Source organism: Trachurus japonicus, chromosome 4 (assembly GCF_045865225.1).
Source record: "Trachurus japonicus isolate A0001 chromosome 4, Traja_1.0".
Lineage (NCBI taxonomy): Eukaryota > Metazoa > Chordata > Actinopteri > Carangiformes > Carangidae > Trachurus > Trachurus japonicus.
Genome location: NC_140910.1, coordinates 31,196,064 through 31,222,916, shown reverse-complemented (window position 1 = coordinate 31,222,916; position 26,853 = coordinate 31,196,064). Strand labels below are relative to the sequence as shown.

The window sequence follows — 26,853 nt, the reverse complement described above, 5'->3', positions numbered from 1 at the left end:
CTTAAACACAACAATCGTGTTTATGGAGACATGAGAGAGTGATGGACCAGGCAGGCGCACGTACCAAGTAGTAGTAGAAGCCTAGTTGCAGTAGTTGTAGTTGTAGTAGTAGAAATAGTAGCCTAGTTTTAGTAGCAGTAGTAGCCTAGTTGTAGTTGTAATAGTAGTAGTAATAGTTGTAGTATTAGTAACAGTAGTAGTACCCTAGTTGTGGTAGTAGAAGTAGATATAGTAGCCTAGTTTTAGTAGTAGGCCTAGTAATAATACTAGCAGTAGCAGTAGTAGTAGCCTAGTTGTAGTAGGAGTAGTAGATGCAGTAGGACTTAGTAATTGTAGTAGTATTGACATTGTTTCACTCAGAGCTGCAGGTTTGTCTAATTCAGGCGTCACTGACTCGATGGTCCACGATGTCATGTCTCTGTTTCTATAGAGAGCTGAAGCGGAAGCAGCCCCATGGGTCCTCAACTCGGAAAAAGTCTCCATACAAATGAACGGGAGTCAAAGTTTTATTTCGTAATCCGTTTGAATTGTGTCATGAGAAAAAAACGAGAAATCAGCAGTTTGTTGTAAAACTATTGTAAAATAAAATTCCGAAGAGTCCGTAACCAGAAAGACTACAAGTGGCGTAGGTGACGTCACCATGGCGTCCTTCCTTTCCCGTGTCAGTTGGTGACGTATTTTTTGTGGGACACAGATCTGTTGTCCGCAGAGCGTCGTCACCAGTGATGGCAAGTAACGAAGTACAAATACTTCGTTACTGTACTTAAGTAGAATTGTCAGGTACTTTGTACTTTTAGAAGTATTTATTTTTCTGACAACTTTTTACTTTTCCTCAGTAAATTTTTAACGCAAATATCGGTACTTTCTTACTCCTTACATTTCCCCAAAAGGCTCGTTACTTTTTTAATATACACATCAGATCAAAATTAGCGGGTTTGATTCTCGTGTTGGACGTTGCGCTTGAGTACTAGTGGAAAAGCCAAAAAAAACAACAAAAAACGAATAGAGACGTGTCGAGCCGAGTCGCGCTAGTGGAAGAGGGCCATAAATAATAACCCTCCTAAGTAGGTTTTGTACCAGATAGCCTAATAGTGAAGTAGATTAGGATACATCTTGTGTCCGGCAGGTAAACTTAGGCTATGTGAACAATGTTTGTTCAAACGATAACATTGATGAAATGGATTCAAGATAAATTATCGTGTTGTTATTTGCTTTGCAGTGAATCGTGCAATAGAAATACTTTTTACTTTTAATAATACTTTTGAGTAAATTTCAAAGCCTGTACTTTTTACTTTTACTTGAGTAGAGATTTGGATCAGTACTTTCACTTTTACTTAAGTCGTTTTTTACACAGGTACTTTTACTTCTACTCGAGTAAAGAATCTGGGTACTTTTGCCATCTCTGGTCGTCACACTAAATACATTCTTCTGTTGCCGTTTTACGATAAACTGCTGATTTCTCGGCATGAAACGTGATGTTTTAAACAGGTAGAGGACATATTTCTTTGTCATGGCACAATTCAAACGGATCACGAAATAAAACTTGGACTCCCGTTCATTCGTATGGAGACTTTTTTCGAATTGAGGACCCATGGGGCTGCTTCCGCTTCGGCACTCTATAGTAACGGCTACAGTGGACATGCTAATGTGGTGTTAATGTTAATGCTAAGTGGCTAACTGAGGTGACTGGAGCCAGATCATTCAAACCCTCCTCCACCTTTAATCTTAAAATCTTTAACAGAAGGAAACAACATGCAGAATCACCCTCATGACGTCACTGTGATGTCACTGTGACGTCACTGTCCTCCAAAATAATAATAATTTAAAAAAGGTATATAAGTTTACCATCAAACACAAAACAAACACCATTTACAGGTTTAGCCCCGCCCACCCACCAACCCAACCCCAGAGATAAATAGAAGCAAAATATTCATGTTTTTACACAAGATTATAGATGCAAATCAAATATAGTACATGCTGTCACCATGACGACCAGTTCCATTTGGCAAAAAAAGTCACAAACACCTGTGGACAGGTGCACGCGGCTCCACCTGGGTCCAGTTCAGTCCCGTCCAAAGGAATCAGCCCACAAACCAGGAGCTGCCACTCTCCCAGACAAACTGGTCTGCACTGGTCAAACCGGTCTGAACCAGTTTAAAGGGACAACGAGGAGTTTTGGAAAAGCGAAGCGTTTTCACACTACATTTATGAGCCTCCGCGCACCGTGGAATTCTTTGACCGGCGCAAGACAGACTCATGTTTTCATTCATCAAGAATTAAAGTCAGAGGTTGGAAGACGATCACATACCGTCGTAGTTCCGACCATAAATGGCGATTCGGTGGCGTTATTCTCATGACTCGCCACGAAACCGAAAGTAAAGAATTTCCGCCACCACTAATAACAAAATAACGATAGAGACAAAACGATATATTTATCGAAAATGGAGCCATTAACAAGTGTGGGTAACAGATTCATCCACATTAATATGAGACTTTTTTATTGTCGCGGAATTTTTCGTTCTGCCTACGGAGAAAACTCCTCGTTGTCCCTTTAAGTGGCGGCTCCACAGTTCATGTGTGTTTGGAGGCGTTTTATCTTCAGGGACAAAAAACTCAGCAGACACAAACCGGGTCGGCTGAGTGTCGGCTGTCATGGTCAGATAAGAAACTGCACAACGGTATTCCAACAGAAGTGAAACATCACTGATCTGAGGTCAGATCCTCGGAGAAGAGCGTCCTGTCTGAACATCTGGACCGTGACCGGGCCCTGATTGGTCCGTCCGGGCCACCGTACTGTCGGTTTGCGTCTAACAGGTGAATCTGTAGTGGTGGGTGTGGTTGTGGTTGTGGTCTGGAAGCCCCCGTACAGAGAGAGGTAGACGTGTGGTTCAGAGTCCGGGTCTCTGGTTCTGGACGACGACGACGACGATCCTTCTAAAAACCAAACTATGTACAGTGTAAACAGGAAGTCCTCCTGCTCACAGCTGATCAGGTGGAAGCAACGCTACGATTTACTAGAAGCTCACGAACACAACATGATAATCAGCTGGAGGCTAAAGACGGAGCTAAGCTACGCTACGGACGACAGCAGAGTAGAAAGGTTAAAAAACAAAGCAGAAGAAGGACCTCCCTCACCTCCTCCTCCTCCTCTTCCTCAGTGTCCATGTCTGCTGCGTTAATAAAGTTTAATAAAATACAATCAATCAGCTCCGTCCTGAGGGAAAGTCTCTGAATCTGTCTGAACCAGGAGAAGAACAGGACGAGATCAAGATGAGTCTCCGTCCGTCCGTCCGTCCCACATCAGGACCCAGGACTGACGTTGTCATGACAACAGATGAACCAAAGCCACCACATCTGGAGGTGATGGACCCACATCTGTGTGACCCCAACTGATGATGATGAGACGATGTCCCACAGAGGACCAGACCAGACCAGGACGATCACAGACTGGAGAAAAACCGGTTCAAGACCAGAGGAGACGAACACAGGAGAGGCTAACGAGGGTGTTAGCTAACGAGGCATTAGCTAACGAGGACTAAATGTCTCACCTGGACTCAGGTGACCCCTCCCTCACAGGAAGCAGCTGCAGGACAAATCCACAGTGAGACTGTGGCTGAGCCCAGCTTCTCTGGGTTAGCATCATTAGCCATGTTAGCCTCACTAGTCTGGTTAGCTTCTTTAGCCATATTATCCTCATTAGATGTGTTAGCCTCATTAGCCACATTATCCTGGTTAGCTTCTTTAGCCGTGTTAGACTCATTAGCTGTGTTAGCCTCATTAGATGTGTTAAGGCCCCCACATACTCGGACGTACTTGATTCCGCGGACGTCCGTGTCTAAGCGATGCGGAACCAAAGCGGACATCCGCCGGACCCGGCCGCGCAAAGCTCAGTTTTTATGACTGTGCGGACTCCGCGTACGCGTACTCGGTGTCACACAATAGACTGCTCGCCGGGAAATCTTCACATCGACCTGTTTTAAATGTGACACCCATACGCTTGACTATGAAACCTCAAACGTCCGCGGACAGTGCGCACGACTCTGTGGGAGCCATTTAGACTGGTTAGCTTCTTTAGCCTGGTATTAGGCTCATTAGATGTGTTAGCCTGGTTAGCTGCATTAGCATGTTAGCCTCATCAGATGTGTTCGCCTAGTTAGCTTCTTTAGCCGTGTTAGCCTCATTAGCCATGTTAGCCTGGTTAGCTTCTTTAGCCGTGTTAGCCTCATTAGATGTGTTAGCCTGGTTAACTTCTTTAGCCACGTTAGCCCAATTAGCCATGCTAGCCTCATCAGCTGTGTTAGCTTCTTTTTAGCCTGGTTAGCCTCTGTGTGTCCCACTGTGACTCCACCCATAAAACTCTTTTGTTGTTTTTGTTTGTAAACACGCTGATTTTTGGAAGGAACAACAGCTGAAACCAGATGTGGGACGAACTCTTCTTCCTTCTTCCAGAGAAAAAAAACATGCAGTTCAACATCATCTGTCCAAACATCTGGTCTGAGGTCATGTGACCTAAGTGACCAAGGTGAGACGCTGCTGTGTGACTTTGGTCCAGTAAATGAAGCTCAGTGTGTGAGAAGACTTCGGTCTTTTCTTTTGTTTCAATCAGGTGATCAATCACTGGCAGTGGGCGGTGGTCTTACCGGCCGGCTCCGCCCCCGAGGTGAAGCCGTTGCTGAGGCTGTTTGGGCTCGGGGGCGTGGCCAAAGTGGCCAGCGCGGCCAAAGTGGGTGTGGCCTCGACCCCCCGGGAGGCGTGCTCGACCACGGAGCAGCTTTTCTGCGGAAGCCGGGTCTGGACCAACACGGCAGCGGTGGTTTTGGGGACGACGGACGTCTGCCGCGGCCCGTCGGCTCTCAGCGGCGGTCTGGTGGGGGCGGGGCCTGTGGGCGTGACATCACAGCCAGGGGGTTTGGGGCTGCGTGGTGGGGAGGAGGGGCTGGGCAGCGCTCCTTGCTCTGTGGACTTTGACTCCTCTTCCTCCTCCGCTGCCGCTGCCACCGCCTCCTCAGGTGGCTGTTGGTCGGGGGGCGTGGCCTCTTTGTCGTCGGGGGCGGAGCCTGTGGTGTCAGGGGGCGGGTCCTGCTGCATGCTGCTCTGCCGCGACGTTCCGGAGCCCGGGATCTCACAGCTGTCGGTGCGGCGCCGCGAACTCTCGTGCATCCGACTGGTGGCAACGACCGCCTTCATGGCCGCCTGTGGACACACACACGTTAAAACACACACAATCATGTCAACTTTGATTATAAAAAATGAGGGGACAGTACATATCAATGGACACTTATCTACCACTTTATTTTCCCATGATCCATTGTGTGAAGTCGGTTTTAGTAGCATTCTAGCGAGCGGCTAACTGGTAGCGTTAGCCACCGGTGTAGGTACCAAATGGCTCCGGGCTGCCAAAACCGTTTTGACTAAATCTGATGTTTGTTAAGTCTATAAAACAAATTATTGAACAAACATTAGGCTACTATTTCTGTGTGCACGTTTTTGTAATTAGTCATGGTTGTCGTAGTTGTTAGCTTTGCTGCTGCTGACAGCTAACAGCAGCAGCAAACTAACATCAGGACATCAGCTGTCAAAACACTCCCATTGACGGACACGACATGAAACTACTCCAGTTAGCTCAGTCATGTTGTAACTAGGATATCCGCTGGAAAAAATATTTTTTTCATGGGCCGTTTATTGAGTTATTGTTTATTGACACTGCTAACGGCTAACAGCTAGCGGTTAGCCCAGCTAATCTAAAATGTTTGTTCAACAATTCGTTTTATAAACATCAGAGTAGTCACAACGGTGATATAGTGACGTGAAAATGTGACATGTAGCTAAAATCTCGTCCGTATTGTTCTCATTAAAATTACGTGATGATTATAAATAAAGTCATCACGGCCGATGTCTATCAACCAGTCTATGCTATCAACAATACAGTAACGGTGGAATGGAGTGTCATGGTGACACCCAGTGTCATTCTCCGGAAAGTGGTGGATAGCATCAGCTAATTTCCATCCTTTGTCCCTCGGCAGGTTGATGTTTAACATTGTAATTAATAATACAGAGATAACAGTAAAAAGGTTAAAAAAAAAAGAAAAGTACGATAACAATAAAAGTGACAGGTACAGTACATCATAGACAGACAATGACTCATGACAGACCAAGAATGAGAATAAAGTGACCATTGAATGGTAAAGTGCTAGAGTGCTAAAGTGATTTAAGTGCTTAAGTGCTAAAGTGCTAAAGTGCTAGAGTTATAAGATGCTGAATGGATATTGCACGTTGCCCAATTGCACATATTTTGTACACACAGGGCCGGATTTACTAAAGGTTTGCGTGTATTAAAACGTGTGCAAACGTGATTGCACGCGCAAACACATGTGGAACCTGATCTACTAACCGGACGCACCGAGGATTGCGTCCCTCACACGGGCAGAATAGCACGTGCGATCCATTTAGCGTGTTTACCTTGATGCATATGTAAATATGGGCGTTTCAACCAGAACGTGCTAAATACTGGGAGGAGTAGATGCAAATAGATTTATTTAGCGTGTGCAATGTGATTTACCAAACCAGGAAGAGATTGCGGTGGCTGTTTTTGCGTCTTTATTTACCACGTCTGAAAACCATGTACTAACTGATACAACTTTGCCAAAACGTATGCGTTTATTGATTTGATACCTGTCAGAGCCCCATGATCTTACATCTCTGCATTTCCTCACGTCTGGGTAATTCTGTAACAGTTTTTCAGCCGTGTTAAAAGTCATTTACGCGCCGTTACGCACGGGGCACGTCTGTTCTGCAGTGCGCTCCTCTCCTCTCCTCTCCTCTCCTCTCCTCTCCTCTCACCTGGCTGCTCAGCTCCGTCTCTCAGTCCCGGTCCCGGACTGAGACACGTCACCGCTGCCTTCACAGAGCGTGGTCAGAGTGGTCAGAGCGTTTAGATCCGTGTGTCCCACCTGAGCTCTCTATTAATCCCCTGGATCATGGGCGGCACACACATATTATAGGTGTGTGATTGTCGCTGCAGCTGCTGCCTGTTTGTCACTATATGACGAGTTGGGCCCTGTAGCGATTTGTGTTTATTTATCTAAACAGAGCGCGAGATAGATGATCACACATGCTGTCATTGTATGCATCGGATCAAATGTCATTCTGTCCCTTCGTCCGTCCAGCTCTCTGTCCACTCTCTCCATGGCGGAAACGATTTCCACGCGCAAAACCCTCATTTACATATTGCGGTTTGCACGTGTTTTCATTTAGCGTGTTACTCTTAGTAGATCAGCTGTTTTGCGTGCACTAACCAAACTCGCAATATTATAGCGGGCGCAAACAATATAGCGCCCGCTATCTGAGATCTTAGTAAATCCGGCCCACAGACGTGTGTGCCGGTGTTATTGCACATGTTAGCATACACAGATGTAATTATGTAAGCATAATACAAATATCAGATACATTAAGTACACATGACAATACAGAATGTCCCATGACTTAAGATTCAAATTCAGTGTGGGTGCAGTTTAGATTTTTCAGTAGCCAAATTTTCAACACACACTCTTTCCACCGACACACTCGGGTGACCTCTGACCTTGAGTTTGCGTCGAGCGTTGAACTCCTGTAGTTTCCTCTGGGTCGTGTCCATGTGCGAGAAGCGAGCGGCTTTACCCAGAACCCACGGGTGCTGCAGAGCCTCACGCACACTGAGCCGCTTCTGAGGGTCCAGGACGATCAGCTTACTGACCTGCAGACAGACCAGGACCAGGACACTAGGGATGGGTATCGTTTAGGTTTTATCCAATTCTGTATTTTTGAAACGGTGCTGGTGCTTAAACGGTGCCCGAACCGGTGCTTTATGGATATTTCAACATTTTGGCAAACTGGCCCATTGCCATAATCCCTATAGTTTTAGAAGTAGGTTTGTTACATTTAACTGTCGGTTCAAGCTATTTTTAGAACGGCGGAGCAGAGTCGTGAGCTGCTCAGAGCTACGCTACGGAGGCTCATGGGATGTCTTGGTTTCCCCTCATCAAACTCATCAAATACACAATCCAACAACTCCACAACGCTCTGGTGGACAAGTTGTGATCTGCACATTCACCACGCTATGAGATAATAACAGAGCGTTACCACACAGAGTTGTTTTAGAGGGAAATACAGAGACTGCTTGATGAAAAACTGTCCCTGAAGGCAACACGCATCAGCTGTTTTACATGAATTTCCCTCTAAAACAACTCTGTCTGGTAACGTTGTGTTATTATCTCATAGCGTGGTGAATGTGCAGGTCACAACTTGTCCACCAGAGCGTTGTGGAGTTGTTGGATTGTGTATTTGATGAGTTTGATGAGGGAAACCAAGAAATCCCATAATGAGCCTCTGTAGCGTAGCTCTGAGCAGCTCACAGCTCTGCTCCGCCGTTCTAAAAATAGCTTGCACCGACAATTAAAGGTGACGAACCTACTGCTATGACTATAGGGATTATGGCCAACACATCAGTTACTGGTCAAAGTCTCAAATTCAATCAAACTGTGCAGGGTGGAGAAGGTCTGTGACCATGTAGATAAGCGACAACATGTACTGACATATTATGGGATGGAGCAGAGCAGTCACTCACCAGGTCCTTGGCGTTGAGGGAAACGTCGTCCCACCACGGAGACACGAACTCGTAGTCACAGTTGAGGATCCTGCTGTACATGTACTGGTCGCCCCGTGGGTCGAAGAACGGCTCGAAGCCACACAGCCTAAATAATTCATAAGTGATCAGTTATCCAGTCCTGAAATACTTTTTAATTACTTTTCATATGTTTTTATTAATTTTGTTTAAAAAAAACACTATTTTTACACTATTTTTAAGAAAAAAAGAAAAACAGAAAAGTTAACAGATTCCAACAGTTTTGTCAATTAACAAAAAACACAACAGGAAATGAGGGAATTATATAATTTATAACATATTTTATATACTATAGAATAAAATAATCAAATAGTGTTTATTTCACACCAGACCACAGCAACCAGACAGTACAAACTACAGACACCAACATACCAATACAGCAACAGCACAGTTAGAAAACAACAACACCTGGTCTGAAAAGGGGATGGACGAAGCTTTTAAATTTCCATTCCCCACATAAAGACACCATCAAGACATACGTAACAACAAATAAGTAAAATAAAAAACAAGCAAGCAAACAAACAAAAAACACTGTGAACTCCCTCAACAGTCCTACATTTGTCCTATATTATTTATGTATTTATTTAATTTCATTTCATTTAACCACCCCCATCTTCCCTACTGTACACATCAAACATCTGTTGTTTAAACTTTCTTTTAAACTCACTTACTATTTCTAATGTTTTCGGCCAAACTATTCCACATAATCAACTAACATATTAACTATAATGTATTATAATAGTGATATAAATATTCATATAATATGATATTAATAATGTCTCATATTGATTAAATCAATGTACTAAGTTATTTCACATGACCACGAACAGGTAACAGGAGGCAGCGACAACTTCACTGACCATCAGGGGACAGATGGACGTGTGTGTGTGTGTGCGTGTGTGTGTGTGTGTGTGTGTGTGTGTGGACAGGCGCGAGGCGTTCATGGACTCACAGGATGTAGAGGATGACTCCCACCGACCACATGTCGACCTCGGGGCCGTAGGCGTTTCCTCTCAGGATCTCTGGAGCTGAGACAGAGCGGCTGTTAGAGCAGGTGGCCACACACTCACTGAGAAATCCCACTGAGCAGCAGCGACCCTGAACACATCACGACTGCTGCTGCTGCTGCTGCTGCCGGGCAGCACACGACACAGCTACACAGGTCACTGAACACATCACCGTACGCAAACACAAATACTGTAGGCTATATACTACAGATACTACACTTTATAGCACAGATACTACACTATATAGTACATGTACTACTCTATTTACTACGGATATTACACTATATAGTTCATGCACTAATCTATGTACTACAGATACTACACTTTATAGTACATTTACTATTCTATATCTTACGGATGCTACACTTTATAGTACATTTACTACTCTATATACTCCAGATACTACACTAGTACATGTACAACAGAAACTACACTTTATAGTACATGTACTACTCTATGTACTACAGATGCTACACTTTATAGTACATGTGTACTACAGAAACTACACTTTATAGTACATTTACTACTCCATGTAATCCAGATACTACACTATAGAGTACATGTGCTACTCTATACACTACAGATATTAAACTATATAATACATGTACTACAGATACTACACTTTATAGTACATATACTACTCAATGCACCACAGATACTACACTTTATACTACAGATACTACACTATAGAGTAGACTTTATACAACAGATATTAAACTATATATCAAACTATATAGCACATGTACTACAGATACTACACTATATAGTACATGTACTACAGATACTACACTATATAGTACATGTACTACAGATACTATACTTTATAGTACATATACTGCTCTATGTACCACAGATAGGCTACTACACTACAGATACTTGAGTGTATTCAGCAGCAGGTGATGTCAGTGAACGCACCACAGTAGCCTGGAGTCCCACAGACGGTCTTCATGGTCACCTGGTCGTCGATGATCTTGGACAGACCGAAGTCGGCTGTGAGAGCAGAACATCAGAAAACCTCATTAGAGTCTGTTTGTCTGCCTCCTGAACATCAATAAAGTTTCACATTCAAACACACTGAGGTTTTGTCAAAGATATTCAATATATGGAAAGATCCTCCATGAGTGGCTGCTCCAATGATAGAAACGGTTTCACTTCCTGTCTCTCTAAATGGGCGTGGCCAACCGTCACCCCACCTCGTCTGTGAACGTGTGTGTGGATTTATACAATTTGTAGGTAGATGAAAGTGAGATATTTATATTTTCTTATGATAACATTAAATATTTACACTACTAACAGTCATATTTAGCATGACAAAAATAATTTAAATCATTTTCATGGGAGTTTGCGCGGCCGTTTGTTTGACGTTGCCTAGGAGATCTGTGCCAAATCTGGCGAGAGTGTGTCGTAGAGACAGAGACAGGTCTTGAACAAAGTGGATTTTCTCCTGATGTGTCCGTCTGAAAGTTGCCATTTTTGTGTCAAACTGTCCAGAAGAGATGTGGCTTGTGAAAAATGAGTCCAAAATTTACTTCAGTGACCGTGGGGAGAAAGACTCGACCATAATCTGTGTTCACGTTCAATTGTCCCATTGGAGTCAATACACTCTATGCCAGTGGTTCTCAACTGGTGGGTCGGGACCCAAAAGTGGGTCGTAGACCCGTTCTGGATGGGTCGCGGACAGCTGGTCAAAAAAGTAAATAATATTTAATGCACATCTGATGTTGGACATGTCTTTTATTTTGAAAAATAACTTATTTTGAAAGGCACACGAGACACGTGAACACATGCAGTTGTAATGGTCCTCCTCAGTTTCTTATTATTTGCTCCATTTGCTCTGAATGCAAATTTCAAAGGAGGTTAAATCGAAAGCAACTGGACTTTGTTATTTCCTAGACAAATAACTAAGTCCAATTGCTTTCGATTTAACCTCCTTTGAAATACTATGACCTGGGCAAATGAGAATATGCACCGGCTCTGAATGCAAAGATATCAGTTTCTTATTAATGTGGCCTGAATGCAGTGAAAATACCTTGTTTTGTTTTGTGGGTCTTTATTTTGTGCAATTTGATATTTATTCACTTTTGTGAATATGCTCTGAAGTATGCATTAGAAGTCAAATATATCATTGAAATGCACTTTGCTCAATAAAGAGCAGAATGAGTTTTTAAAGGCTTTAAAAAAAAATTCTTGGTTTGAATTCCATAAAAGTGGGTCACGACTTAATGACCATGGGAAAATGTGGATTCCAGAGTGAGACTAGTTGAGAACCCCTGCTCTATGCTGCCTCTGGTCTCCCTAAAGGGGCGTGGCCGAGCAGAAGCCTAGTGACATCATACAGGAAGCTATAGAGAGCCGAAGCGGAAGCAGCCCCATGGGTCCTCAATTCGAAAAAAAGTCTCCATAAGAATGAACGGGAGTCCAAGTTTTATTTCGTGATCCGATTGAATTGCGCCATGACAAAAAAATATGTCCTCTACCTGTTTAAAACATCACGTTTCATGAAGAGAAATCAGCAGTTTATCGTAAAACGACAACAGAAGAATGTATTTAGTGTGACGACGCTCTGCGGACTACAGATCTGGTGTCCCACAAAAAACACGTCACCAACTGACACGGGAAAGAAAGGACGCCATGTGGTGACGTCACCTACGCCACCTGTAGTCTTTCTGGACTCTTCGGAATTTTATTTTACAATAGTTTTACAACAAACTGCTGATTTAGAAACGTGATGTTTTAAATTTCGGATCACGAAATAAAACTTGGACTCCCATTCATTCGTATGGAGACTTTTTTCGAATTGAGGACCCATGGGGCTGCTTCCACTTCGGCTCTCTATAACTCGTCATGGAAGGTCTTGGTTTATAAACCGTCTTTGGTTTTGTTACCGATCTTGAGCGGAGCGTCCAGCGACAAGTCGGCGTACAGCAGGTTCTCAGGTTTCAGGTCACGATGCACCACGCCATTCTCATGGAGGTACTGGAACACACACACACAAACACAAACACACACATATATTAGAGGAACTCCCCCACTTTAACTCCACGGCGCCCCCCGCAGGCTGCACAACACAACATGAGGACGGAGCTGCTGGTGGTTGGACTTGGCACAGAGACCGAGGAACAGAGGGACAGCGAAGGGACAGATGGCGGCTCCTGCAGCTCCCAGAATCCCCTGCTGCTCCCGAACACTCACTGTTCTCAGATCAGAAACTACAACCAGAGACAATTCCTCTGTTTCTTGGTTTCGTTTGTGTTAAAGCTCCTTCAAAATAAAGGTAGATGTTTGTATTAAAGCTCCTTCAAAATAAAAGGTAGATGGTTGTGTTAAAGCTTCATACAGTATAAAGCTCCTTCAAAATAAAGGTAGATGTTTGTGTTAAAGCTCCTTCAAAATAAAGGTAGATGTTTGTGTTAAAGCTCCTTCAAAATAAAGGTAGATGTTTGTATTAAAGCTCCATACAGTATAAAGGTAGATGTTTGTGTTAAAGCTCCTTCAAAATAAAGGTAGATGTTTGTATTAAAGCTCCTTCAAAATAAAGGTAGATGTTTGTATTAAAGCTCCTTCAAAATAAAGGTAGATGTTTGTTTAAAGCTCCATACAGTATAAAGGTAGATGTTTGTGTTAAAGCTCCATACAGTATAAAGGTAGATGTTTGTGTTAAAGCTCCATACAGTATAAAGGTAGATGTCCATGTGTAATGTGATTATAAAGCAGCTCTAGGTTCTATATTAATACTGTGAAAGTATCAAAGCCTCAGTCCACAGAGAAATGCACACAGCCTGTATTCAGAAACTGAGCCTTAAAACCAGCCGTCAGGACTTCCTGTCACTTTGTGATGTCACAACAAAGCCCCGCCCCCTCACCACCACCTGGACCCAAACATCCATCCAATACTCTGCAGGATTTGGTTTCTCTGAGTGTTTTATTCTGAAATCTGCTCTGTTGTTATTTGATCACTCAGAAAACAGTCAGCCAATCCGAAGAGAGGTTCAGGGCCTCCTCTCTTCTGATTGGCTCAGAGCCTCCTCTCTTACTTTGTGGCTCTCAAAGGACGGTGACAGGTGCGGTTCAACCAGATGAACAAACTCGTCCTCATGTTGCCAAACACAGCTGTAAAATGATATTGATGTGTTCAGGGGCAGCGGGATGTTTCTGTTTCTGTGCTGCAGATTAACACCACACATACACATAAACACGCACACGCCCATCTGACACAGCAAATACAACTGTACTGTTTTCCTTACACACACACACTAGAACTGACCTACATTTAACACATAGAAAAACATACGCCTGTGTGTATGTGTGTGTGTGTGTGTGTGTGTGTGTGTGTGTGTATTAATCCTCTCTGGCTTTAATCTGTTCAGCAGCAGGATGGAACCTGCTGTTACATAAGAGACGTACTGCTGTGAGCGACAACACCGCTGCCAGGGTTAACATCTACTGACACCATCGTAACTACGGTACACCTGTAGCCATAGTAACTACATCTGCAGCCACAGAAACAACATCTGCAACTATAGTAACTACACCTGCAACCAAAACTACACTTGTTGCAACCATTATAACTATGCCTGCAACCAAAGTAACGCTACAGGTGCATCAAGTCCAGAACAAATAGACTGAAAAACAGTTTTTATCCCAAAACCATCACACTACTGAACGGAAAAAGTGACTGACAACATATCATTATTTTCACATACACATACATGATAGTTATTTATTTATTTACTTATTTATTGCTAACACCTATTTTATTTATCTTTTTATACTGTCTTTTTATACGTTGAATAACTGAATGTCGAAACTGGTTGCTGTTATTGTTATTGCTTATTGTTTGTCTGTCTTTTATGTGATGGCACTTTAAGGTTTTAGCTTTTAATTTCGTTGTACTGCTGTACAATGACAAATACAATTTTGATTCTGATCTACGCCTGCAACCAAAGTAACTATACCTGCAACTAAAACTACACCTGCAACCACAGTAACTACACCTGCAACCAAAGCAACTACACCTGCAACCAAAGTAACTACACCTGCAACTAAAAGAACACCTGCAACCACAGTAACTACACCTGCAACCACAGTAACTACACCTGCAACCACAGTAACTACACCTGCAACCACAGTAACTACACCTGCAACCACAGTAACTACACCTGCAACCATAGTAACTACACCTGCAACCAAAACTACACCTGCAACCAAAGTAACTACACCTGCAACCAAAGTAACTACACCTGCAACCAAAGTAACTACACCTGCAACCAAAACTAACCCTTCAACCATAGTAACTATACCTACCAAAGTAACTACACCTGCAACCAAAACTATACCTTCAACCAAAGTAACTACACCTGCAACCATAGCAACTACACCTGCAACCAAAGTAACTACACCTGCAACCAAAGTAACTACACCTGCAACCACAGTAACTACACCTGCAACCAAAACTACACCTGCAACCAAAGTAACTAACTTGCAACCATAGCAACTACACCTGCAACCAAAGTAACTACACCTGCAACCACAGTAACTACACCTGCAACCATAGTAACTACACCTGCAACCAAAGTAACTACACCTGCAACCACAGTAACTACACGTGCAACCAAAGTAACTACACCTGCAACCAAAGTAACTACACGTGCAACCAAAACCTGCAACCATAGTAACTACACCTGCAACCATAGTAACTACACCTGAAACCAAAAAGACACCAGTTCAGTTGGATCGTCCTCCTCCTCCCTTCTTCTCCCTTGATCATTGATCATTGATCACTGATCACTGATCGTCATATTTGAAACAAGTTTTATCAGGTGACCATGTGCATCAGCTGCAACTAAAACTACACCTGCAACCACAGTAACTACACCTGCAACCAAAACTACACCTGCAACCACAGTAACTACACCTACAACCAAAACTTCCTCATCTTCCTCATCGTCTCTCTCTTCTCTCGTTCAAACTGAACTGAACTAACAGCTGAATGTTAGAGCTGTGTTTTCCTGACACACAGAGCAGACAGTGAACGTCTCACCGCCACAGCCTCCAGGATCTGTTTGATGACGTGGGCCGCGTCTCTCTCGCTGTAGTAGCCTCGCTCCACGATCCTGGAACGACACAACGCCACAACGTGACCTCACCACTGGAACACACCTGACAGCCAATCACAGAGCAGGACTTTCTGTGTGTGCATGTTTGTATATGTGTGTATATGTGTGTGAATGTGTATGTGTGTACCTGTCGAACAGCTCTCCTCCAGTCACCAGCTCCAACACCAGAGCGATGTCGGTGTCCGTCTCAAAGATCTCCTTCAGCTGGATCTGAACCACCGAGAAGAAAAAGAGGAGGAATAAGAAGAAGGTGGTTAGAGCTGGTCCTGGGTCAGTGTGGGTGAAGCCAGGTAAAGACTCAGGTTCATTAGGACATGTTCTCTTCCTTAGCTATAGAACAAATCTCCTTGTTGTTTACAACTACTTCCGGGTAGAAAACCAGCATGAGAACAATAGTGACGGACGAGAGTTTCGCTATATTTATCTCATTTTTCATGTCACTACTACATCACCATTTAGACTAATCTGATGTTTGTAAAGTCTATAAAACCAATGATTGGACAAACATTACTATGTCTGTGTGCACGTTTTTGTAATTAGTCATGGTTATCATAGATTAGCCGGGCTAACGGTTAGCTACCTATTTAACTTTAATAACTCAGTGACTCAATAAACGGTCCATGAAAAAATATTTTCTCCAGCGGATATCTGAGTTACAACATGACTGAGCTAACTGGAGTAGTTTCATGTCGTGTCCCACAACGGGAGGGTTTTAACAGCTGACGTCCTGCTGTTAGCTTAGCTACCGCTGTTAGCTTAGCTGCTGCCGTTAGCTGTCCCTGTCAGCTGAGATACTGATGCTTTCTAGACACCGTGATTCCCCCAAACTGAATAAATACAACACATAGCAACACAAAACACACACACAGAAACAGTAATGTTTCTTCAATCATTTCAGATTTGTCTAAACGGTGATAGGGCGTGAAAAATATGATATATAGCTCAACTCTCGTTCATTACTATTGTTCTCATTCAAATTACATGCTGGTTTTCTACCCGGAAGTAGACAACGAGGTGATTCGGTCTATAGACAAATATGGAGGCTGTGAGAGTGAAGGAGATCAATCGCTAATGAAGAACATCTACGAACGGACAGGAACAAAGATCTTCAGTGAAGGAACCAGAGAACTAAAGTGAAGCTTCATGTGAAAGCTGCAGTTGAGAGGTTGAAGAACCTGAAGAGAAAGGTTGACCCTCAAAGACCTGACCTGCCTGAAAGGACGAAGCTGAGAACAGAAACATCCGGTTACTGAAGTTGAGACGACCTTCCTGAGAAGAAGAGCTGAGCAGGACGGTGAGCTCTGTCCAGGAGAAAAAGAAGGTCGACCTTAAAGAGTAAAACTGACTCTGATCTGATCTGAAATGTTTCAGAATAAAAAGGTTTGTCCGAGTTTAGAAGAATCCAGATCCTCAACTCTAAGGATGCCGAACAAACCTTTTCAAAGACAGCTTTTACCCGTGGTGATTAGACTCTTTAAGTGCAATAAGGGACCACTTTCTAACTAACGGTGCAATATGCGTGTGTCCCTATTCCTGATTTATATATTTATCTTTCATTTTGTTATTTTTTTTATCAATAGGCATAGGAGTGGTTGTTTTGAAGTAGTTTTAAGTGCACTGGGGGGGATGCCTCACCAATTTCATTGTCCAATTTGTGTACAGTGACAATAAAGACTATTCTATTCTATTCTATTCTATTCAGACATGCGGCTCGTTTGCTTTGTTCTGATTCAAGAGGCTAAAACGATACAATTGTTGCATTTTTCGTTTGGGCTCGTTTGTGTTCACATGGTAACAGTCCCATTTGGTCCAAAGTTGTAAACAGATGCCAACTGTTTGATCATTGGTCAGAAATTTTACTCAAAAGGAGGAGGAGAAGGTTACTCAACAAAAAAACATGAAATACAGGTCTCAATGGGCCTCAAAATTAAAATGCAACCCGGTCCGAACTGCACTTGAAGCCGACTTGACCCAATCAAAGTCAATTGTGTATATTTTCAGCCCGAATCGTCCTACCCTAAGCCCGTTGGGAACCAATGATCATCACGAGTCGACTACATTTTCACTGTATGCGAACTTTCTCCAGGGCTCGAATGGAAGCGAGCCGAGCTGAGATGAGACCATCCTCCTTCTTCTTGGCAATCTCTGCCCAGCACGATTGCTGTATTCACATTGGAACCAAACATCCCATCTTTGGCGTTAAATGCTTCCTGTTTCTGAACAACTTCTCCAAACGAACCAGGTAGGGCTGAAAACACCCTCAAAAGACTCAAACCCCCTAAAGGAGAAGCTGAGGACCTTCTGGACAGGAGAAGGACTCTGATGACCAAGAGTCTAGAGACCTCTGGAGATGGAGAAGACCAAAAAGTTTGTCAATAAAACACCAGAACATCAAAGCGGAGTAGTTTGATCTTGAGGGAACTCGTCTGAAGAACCTCAGTCCTCCACCATCTGGTCCACGAAAGGTTTTCTTCAAGATGTTCCTCCTCTCGATCCTCTAAGTACGTCCGGTTTTGTTCGACAGTGTCGGACCTACTTCTTCTCCTCCATGCTACTGCCTCTGTGGACTGGACTCTGGTCTCCATGGTAACAGAAGCTGAGCATCATGGGTGTTTTTAGTGGGTGGTATCCCGTATTTGGACGGGATGACAGACCAAAGAAGATTTGTCATAAACAAGTGAAAAAATTCAGTGTTGAGAACATTGATCAGATGAAACCAGAACCTCCTGGACTTCGTGGCGACTCGGAGCTCAACGCCACAGGAAACAGGAAACAGCAAACAGGAAATAGTGAGTTCACGATAAGTTCATGAGGGCAGGGTTAGGGCGATACTCACAATGTTTGGGTGGGAGAGACGCAGCAGCACTCCGATCTCAGTACGAACGATTTTCTTGTCGATCTGAAACAGAACAAACAGCTCAGGTGTTTCAGCTGGTCCATGAGACAGATAAAAAACCCAACACTGGTTTGAACTGTTTGTCGTCAGAGAAAGGTTTAGTCTGTAGAGACAGTATAGGAAACGGTTGTAACCTCAGGTTTCACAGCACTGACCGTTTTCTTGAGGACTTTGACGGCGAAGGGTTTCTGGGTCTGTTTCTCTTCACAGCGATAAACGATGGACGTCGCTCCCCTGGAAGGAAACAGCACAGGTGACGACGACGACCTCACAACATCTGAGCCACGAGCTGCTGGGATTTCTTGGGTTTCCCTCATCAAACTCATCAAATACACAATCCAACAACTCCACAACGCTCTGGTGGACAAGTTCTGACCTGCACATTCACCACGCTATGAGATAATAACACAACGTTACCAGACAGAGTTGTTTTAGAGGGAAATTCATGCAAAACCGCTGATGCGAATTCCCGTCGGGGACAGTTCATCAAGCAGTCTCTGTATTTCCCTCTAAAACAACTCTGTCTGGTAACGTTGTGTTATTATCTCATAGCGTGGTGAATGTGCAGGTCACAACTTGTCCACCAGAGCGTTGTGGAGTTGTTGGATTGTGTATTTGATGAGTTTGATGAGGGAAACCAAGAAATCCCATTAGCCTCCGTACCGCAGCTCTGAGCAGCTCACAGCTCTGCTCCGCCGTTCTAAAAATAGCTTGCACCGACAATTAAAGGTAACGAACCTACTGCTATGACTATAGGGATTATGGCAATGGACCAATTTGCCAAAATGTTGAACTATCCCTTTAATAAATGATTAAAACACCTTTTTCTACTGTAACGAATAGGGGAATGCCGAAATAAAGTGTTTTTTGTTGGATTTTGCACTTTTCCCTGCATAAGGACACCAAAAACTGTGTTGTTTTACATGAATAACAAACGTCTCTTCAATAAAACAGGAGGAAGAAAGAAAAAGAGGACGTTGGGACAGTTGAGTCAACATGAAACACACTGAGTGAGTGAGTGTGTGTGTGTGTGTGTGTGTGTGGCTGCTTTTCAGATGGATCTGTTTCTTCCATCTGTCCCAGCAGAATAACAGACCCCCTCAACACACACACACACACACACACACACACACACACACACACACTACTAGCTGGTCTCCATGGTAACGGGTCATCTGGTAACAGGGCTGGTGGCTCGTTCACGTCTGAATTCACCACTGACTTCATTTCACTGTTCCTGCTCAGCTGTTACTGTTGTTGTTGTTACTGAAACAACACACACACACACACACGGCTGGACGCTGTGAGCTGCAGTTACAGATAAATAAGGATTATTTAGTGATCAATACAAAACCTCATCCGTTCATATTATAACTAGTTTATTAATTAGCTTGGTTTAATTTAATGAATCGTTTTAAAGCTGTTACATATAAGACAAATGGGACCAGTGGTCTGTTTCCTGCCAAATAGTGAGCCCACATGTATCTGTTCACACTCCTACCCGTTTCCTCCACCTGCCAAAACCTGAACCTGCTTGTTCAGTGACTAATAATCAATCAATCATCAGTTATTAACCACTAATTAACAGGAAGTCATCCTGTATTAATGATCAGTTTAATCCCCCCAGGCCTCATTGATCTGTTGATGCTGATGATCGATTAATTTGTTATAATTATTATTTAGACTATAACTAATTAATAACGTGATGCGTTCAGGCTCCTTTTCACAGATATAAATGACTGTAGCTCATTAGTCAGATTGAACTTGCCAAATAGTGAGACTGGATCAATATGTTATGTTCTATTACATATTATGTTATAACTTTACGTTTATTTAGAACTGAAATCAGCCCCAACTGTGAGCACTTTTAAATCCAGATTAAAAACATTTCTCTTTTTATGTGATTATGGCTGAGCTTTTTTTAATAACTTTAAACTTCATCTATTTTTTTTGTTTTTTGTTTTTATGCTGTTTTATGCTCTTTTTTTTCTTCTTTTTTTAATGTTTTGTCTTTATGTAAAGCACATTGAGTTTCCTTGGTATGAAATGCGCTATATAAATAAAGATGCCTTGCCTCATTTACGCTTTATAACGTGTAAACAACCTCATTATAATGCCCTTGTAATGATAATAACGACACACTATAATAAATATTAACCTAATAATGATAAATAAAATAATGTTATCATTATTTACGCTAACTATTTAATAACGTGATGCGTTCAGACTCCTTTTCACAGATATAAATGACTGTAGCTCATTAGTCAGATTGAACTTGCCAAATAGTGAGCCTTGATCAATATATAGGCTACTGTATGTTATATTCTATTATATATTATGTCATCACTTTACGTTTATTTAGGCTTTATAACGTGTAAACAACGGGAGTATTAACCTCATAATGCTCTTATAATGATAATAACGACACACTATAATAAATATTAGCCTAATAACGATAAATAAAATAATGTTATCATTATTTAGGCTAACTATTTAATAAAGTGATGCGGTCAGACTCCTTTTCACAGATATAAATGACTGTAGGCTAGCTTATTATTCAGAAACTTGCCAAATAGTGAGCCTGGCTCAATATGTTATCTATTAGCTATATATATTTTGTCATAACTTTACCTTTATTTAGGCTTTATAATGTGTAAACAACGGGAGTAATAACCTCATTATAACGCACTTATAGGCTAATGATAATAACGACTCACTATAATAAATATTAGCTTAATAATGATAACTAAAATAATGTTATCATTATTTAGACTGTAACTATTTAATAATGTGATGCATTCAGGCTCTTTTTCACAGATATACAAATGACTGTAGCTCATTAGTCAGATTGAACTTGCCAAATAGTGAGCCTGCTTATATTCTATTATAGGTAGCCTATATTATGTCATAACTTTACGTTTATTTAGGCTTTATAACGTGTAAACAACGGGAGTAGCCTTATAATCTCATTCTAACGCACTTATAATGATCATAACGACACACTATAATAAATATTAATAATGACAGGCTAAATAGATCAATCTAACGATCTGGTTCTGTTCTGACTGGACCTCCTCCTCTCTGACTCGGTTCTTTTAAAGGTGTTGAGGTGCTGAGGTGCTGAGGGTCCAGACCTGCCCAGCTCGGAGCTCAGGGTGTAGAACTCCTCCACCGTCCCATCGCGCCTCGACCCCTCCACCCAGAACTCCACCGGCTCGGAACCGGGCCGAGACGTCGGCATGATGATGATGATGATGATGATGACGACACCAGAACCAGAACCGGACTCAGACTCGCCCCCAAAAAAAACAGAACCAGAGGAAACCGGAACCGATGGTCTAGGAAGAAGATGGTGATGATGATGATGACAGCAGCAGCAGCGGTGGTACCAGGACCAGTTCAGACCGGGACAGATGCGCCCCCACCAACCCAACCAACCCCCCCCCCCCCCCCCCCGAGGCGGATCAGAACCAGGAGGAAGATGGAGAGTAATCCAGATCAGATCCGATTTAAATCCAGCTCGGTAAAACCCAGATTAGAGGCGCAGGAGGAGAGTGGGGGGATGATTCATGATCCTGATGGGCTCTAATCCAGACCGGGAGGATGCGCCTGCCTGCCTGCCTGCCTGCTCCTCTTCTTCTTCCCGGTGCAGCATCACATCAAAAACAACCACTAACACAACATCTGTCTGTCTGTCTCCCGGTCCGGTCCAGATGTGTCGCAGCAGCAGCAGCAGCAGCAGCAGCAGCAGCTCCTCCCACCAGGCAGCATCTCCTCCTCCGCTGCTTCCTCCGTGTTTCCCGGGATGGGCTCTACTCTGCTGTGCTCTGCTCTGCTCCAGATGTCCGCTGGATGCTGCTGTAATCTCAAAGCCACGCCCCCCCTATCTCTCTCTTCCCTTCTCTTCTCTATCTATCGACCAATCACAGCGCCGGACGAGGAGCCGAGCCGCGCTCCCATTGGACAAGCGCGTCTGTCAATCACTCTGTCTCCATCCATCAGCAACCTACATACAGAAATAACCTAAATACATAAAAAACGTAGCCTGCAAATAGGCTACAGACCGACCGACCGACCGACCGACCTATCTATCTACCGACACTCCAGCGTGACAACATCTGGAGGCTTTTGGGTCCAGTGGGTGGGGGAGGGAATCAAACCTGCGACACTGCACGAGCCCTAGCTGGCCAACGGGAACCACGTCATTATAACGTTTCGTGACTTTTTCCTGATGGTTGGTCACGTGTTCAAGGATTCACCCACCATGTCAGTGTGTGTGTGTGTGTGTGTGTGTGTGTGTGTGTGTGTGTGTGACATAATAATAAACACAGGACCTCAAGCAGCAGATACTGTGTCACAAACAAGATAAATAAAGGAAGTTTCTTTTAAAATCATGCATTCAATTTATCCTGTCAATCAGGCCATCTCCAAATTTAAAGATATCAATGAACAGGAGGAGGAAAATATTTGTCTTTTTGTCTTTTTCTTTTTGAATGTCGTTATAGGCTACCTATTTGTTTTGGATGGGACTGGAAGACATGTTTAAACATTTTGACAGGCATCAAGTTGAAACTTAAAAAAGAAAGAAAGATAATTCTCACTTATGATGAAAAGAAACTTGAGGTAAAGGAATTGTTTTTGTTGAATCTTTTTATTTAAGGAAATATTACATCCATAAATGCAAATGGTCCTAAAAATAAACACATTTTTATGAGTTTAAAATAGAAATCAGATATTATATGCAGCTACTACAAAATATGAAAGACAGAAAAGCTATAAAAAGCTTGGAATATTATATATTATTACAAACAACTATATGATTTACAGTTACAGGTACCTGCATTAAACTATTAGTGATGTCATACAATACAGGTATACTAGAATGACGTCTAATGTCGTCATTCAAACCCACAGTAGTTTAATTTAATGAGAGTAGAGTCACTTGGTTCAACTTTAACGAGTCATGTCAATCTGAGAAGAATATTATCATCAATATAAAACATAATCAGAGATCATCAATAACGTGTCTGACCCGCAGGGGGCGGTGTTCCACCTAGAAATTAATATTATTATCATTGACATGTTCACTAAACAAACATGGCTGCAGCAGAAAGAGATGAAACTGAAATAAAAATTACATTTTCCCCCCAAAAAAACAAGAACTAAATAAAAAAATAAAAACTCCAGGTATCAGTGATAAACTGCAGTAAAGTAGAGTCGCTGCAGGAAGAAAACGCCACAGCTCAATATGGGACGACTTGGAGTACGACCCACAGGTAGATAAGAATGAATGGAACCTGATGAGGACTGATGGGAACATTATGGGATGGATGCAGGGGCGCAGATGGGATTTTTTTAACACATCTATGTCGTGTAGGCTACATGTATTGTCTGACCTTCCTTCACGAGGGCTGCTGCACATACTGTCAGTCCAACACAGTCTCACTCCCAAGGCGTAATAAACGGACGTTTGGTCAGGGCCCTTTCGCGTTGTTTCCAGACGCTCAAGGTACCCCTCAGCGTGGAACCTGAACGCACAGGGATTTCAATTGATTTTAATGCAATCCCCTCCGCGGCGATATGTGACGCTCAGTGCAAGTGCTCCAGCCATCCATTCACTCCTGTTCCGATCCGGCCGCGGTGCTGAAAGACGCCGTGAGCTCCCCTCCCATTGGATAACTGAACCTCGTACCATTTGCAGCTGAATTCGTATTCATACGAATAATACAATATTTATACAGTAATTTGGCCGCAAAAATAACATTTCAACATATTTTTTATGACATTTCTAACGAAAAATGTGTGTTTTACTTTCAAAATCTATGTTGAACGAATTCAAATTATGTTTTGTTTGGCAAATTGAACCTGTTAAGTGTACAAAATGTTCATTCAGCTTTCTGGCCATAAAAACAACATTTCGGGATATATCTGGCATTGTTTGAGGACATTTCTAGCGAGAAATGTATGTTTTACTCTCTAAATATATGTTGAATGAAAGCAGATGTCGTGGTTGTTTTAAACGCTATTTTATGAATGTATTTTTTTTTTTTCATTATTGTGTAGGCCAACGTTTGGTGCATTATTTTAATCATTAACGTTATATTTATTCAGTTAATGTGTACGTTTGTTAGTTATTACGAAGATTGCTCAGATTTCCATCGTTGCTATGGTTACAGTGAACGATCAGCTGATTTCATTGTGACTGACGTAGCTTCCGGCAAGTCCGTCATCGTCTCACCGACAGGCAGCCCCCGTTCAGGTAACGTAGGCCTAAACAAACAACATGGAAAATTGTGATTAAATAATTAACAGTTAAAGCTATTTTACCTCCAAAAACCAGCCAGTGTCGTCAACCACAAACAAAGTTTGACAGATGTGGTTGATCAAAGTTGTTAAACTGGCTGACTTTACTAGCTGCACTGTTTGATGTAGATTTTAATGATTAGGCTAACGTTAACATAGCTAGGCTAACATTAATGCTACATGCCAGCCCTCACTGTACTTTTCTCACTGTTTTACAGGTAACAGATAATACCTACAATGGCTACAGCTGAAGCTGAGTTCAATGAGATGCTCAGTAAAACGAAGAGCCTGACACAAAGGTAATTTAATATCTTATTCCATGCATGGGGATCAGATATTATGATGCATTTGTGCAGGAATTCTGTGTGGTTAACTGCATTACTTTGATTATATTGTGTTTTTTTTTTAGGTCAAAAAAGAGGACAAAGGCATCAGACCTGCCACGATGGAGAAAACGTGATGATCATCTCTGTGTCCTTGAGGAGACCGGTGTGGAGATGCTTGATGAACAAGAGCCAGGATTTGGTATGTGATCGTGATAATTTGTGCATCATTATTCTTATTTTGGTAGAAAAACATCATGTTAGGATTTCTATGTGGATGTACCAGTCCAAGAAGCTTTCTGAAGTCTGTAGTAGTTGTAGTCGTAGGCCTGCACACCTCAACATCACCATAATACTTCATTTAGAATGTGATTTTCACAGGGCCTGATTTAAGCCACAGTACCACCTTAAATTAGCTCAGTGCAGCATCACACCGGTGCTCTTACCAATCATATTTCCAACACACGCAACATAACACCACCTGAGAACTCTCGCCTAAACTTCATATGGATGCTGGCAGAAAATGGAGTATGCCAGGGTGGGCTGGCTTATGCAATATTTACAATTGCCACCTTTAATTCTACATATAAGTGTATTTTCAATTATTCTGTCAACAGACTGGCAAAGTGTGTTTGAACACCGTTTTACCAGAGTTTTATGGAGTGGGTGATAAGCTCTTTCAAGGTGGACAAGCTGTGCGCAGAATAGAGGATGACACTTGTTGGAAATTCCCACGGGTCACGTGATTCCCGCGGGATGGGAGTCAAAGTTTTATTAATCCTGTGATTGGGACGGGACGGGAATAAAAATCAACGGGAGCGGGCAGGAGCGGAAACTCCATTAATAGATGATGATTTTCAGCCGTGTTAAACAACCAAAAGGACAGATGCGTCCATTTTTGCCGTCATCTTTCAGTGAGCCAAAACTATTTTGGCTTGCGTTAGTTAGTTAAATGGGGAGTGGGTGCAGGAGACACACAATAATGACAAAATGCAACATTTTTGCAACATGTTTGGGTTCATTCAACTGAGATGGACATAAATGGACATGGTGTGACCAATGTACTGTTTTTATTTTTTATTTTCTCCAGCTCTGAGGAAGGGGGCTACTTTGACGGGTGCTTCTCTGCAATGATGATGACTTCCAAATGAGGGCCAAGCATGTACAGTAAGTGCTTTTGTGTATTTTCCACATAGATTCTCATTGAACTTCTTGTACTACTTGAAAGTTTATTTTTAAAATAACACTAGAAACTTTTTGTCTTTGTATGCACCAGGAAAGGGCGTCTGTGGTCGGTCTCAGCTGAATGCAGCAAAGGCGAGGACAACGAGGAGGACTAGGGGAATAGCTCCAGCCTTGATGAGCAGGTGTGTATCATATAAGAGTTATGCCATCATGGCATTATTCTTTGTGCTCTAAATATGTATGTATATCCACACATCAGCTGACCCACACTATAGGCCCAGTTCCAATCCGCCCCCTAAAGACTCAAGCCCTGAATGCTCACTGACTTAAGTGACGTCAGATCTAAGACAGAGTGTGAGAGTCT

The 26,853-nt window shown here is 42.6% G+C and overlaps 1 protein-coding gene and 2 long non-coding RNA genes across 3 annotated transcripts; 1 reads left to right on the top strand and 2 right to left on the bottom strand.

Annotated features, from left to right (window-relative positions):
• Positions 1–4,531: 4,531 nt before the first annotated feature.
• LOC146989212 (calcium/calmodulin-dependent protein kinase type IV) lies at positions 4,532–21,939 on the bottom strand. Its single transcript, XM_085775180.1, has 11 exons — positions 21,813–21,939; positions 18,834–18,912; positions 18,619–18,681; positions 15,910–15,992; positions 15,707–15,779; positions 12,552–12,642; positions 10,582–10,656; positions 9,612–9,687; positions 8,603–8,729; positions 7,580–7,732; positions 4,532–5,193 (listed from the first exon to the last, which is right to left on the bottom strand). Exons 1-11 carry the CDS (start codon positions 21,917–21,919, stop codon positions 4,615–4,617), a joined length of 1,506 nt encoding a protein of 501 aa, XP_085631306.1. The 5' UTR covers positions 21,920–21,939; the 3' UTR covers positions 4,532–4,614.
• Positions 13,702–15,377, bottom strand: LOC146989213 (uncharacterized). Its single transcript, XR_015035786.1, has 3 exons — positions 15,327–15,377; positions 14,826–14,846; positions 13,702–14,109 (listed from the first exon to the last, which is right to left on the bottom strand). It is a non-coding gene; the product is annotated as an uncharacterized LOC146989213 (long non-coding RNA).
• A 2,955-nt stretch (positions 21,940–24,894) lies between the features above and the next one.
• LOC146989211 (uncharacterized) lies at positions 24,895–26,475 on the top strand. The gene is made up of 4 exons (XR_015035785.1): positions 24,895–24,937; positions 25,200–25,280; positions 25,391–25,506; positions 26,395–26,475. It is a non-coding gene; the product is annotated as an uncharacterized LOC146989211 (long non-coding RNA).
• Positions 26,476–26,853: the final 378 nt, after the last annotated feature.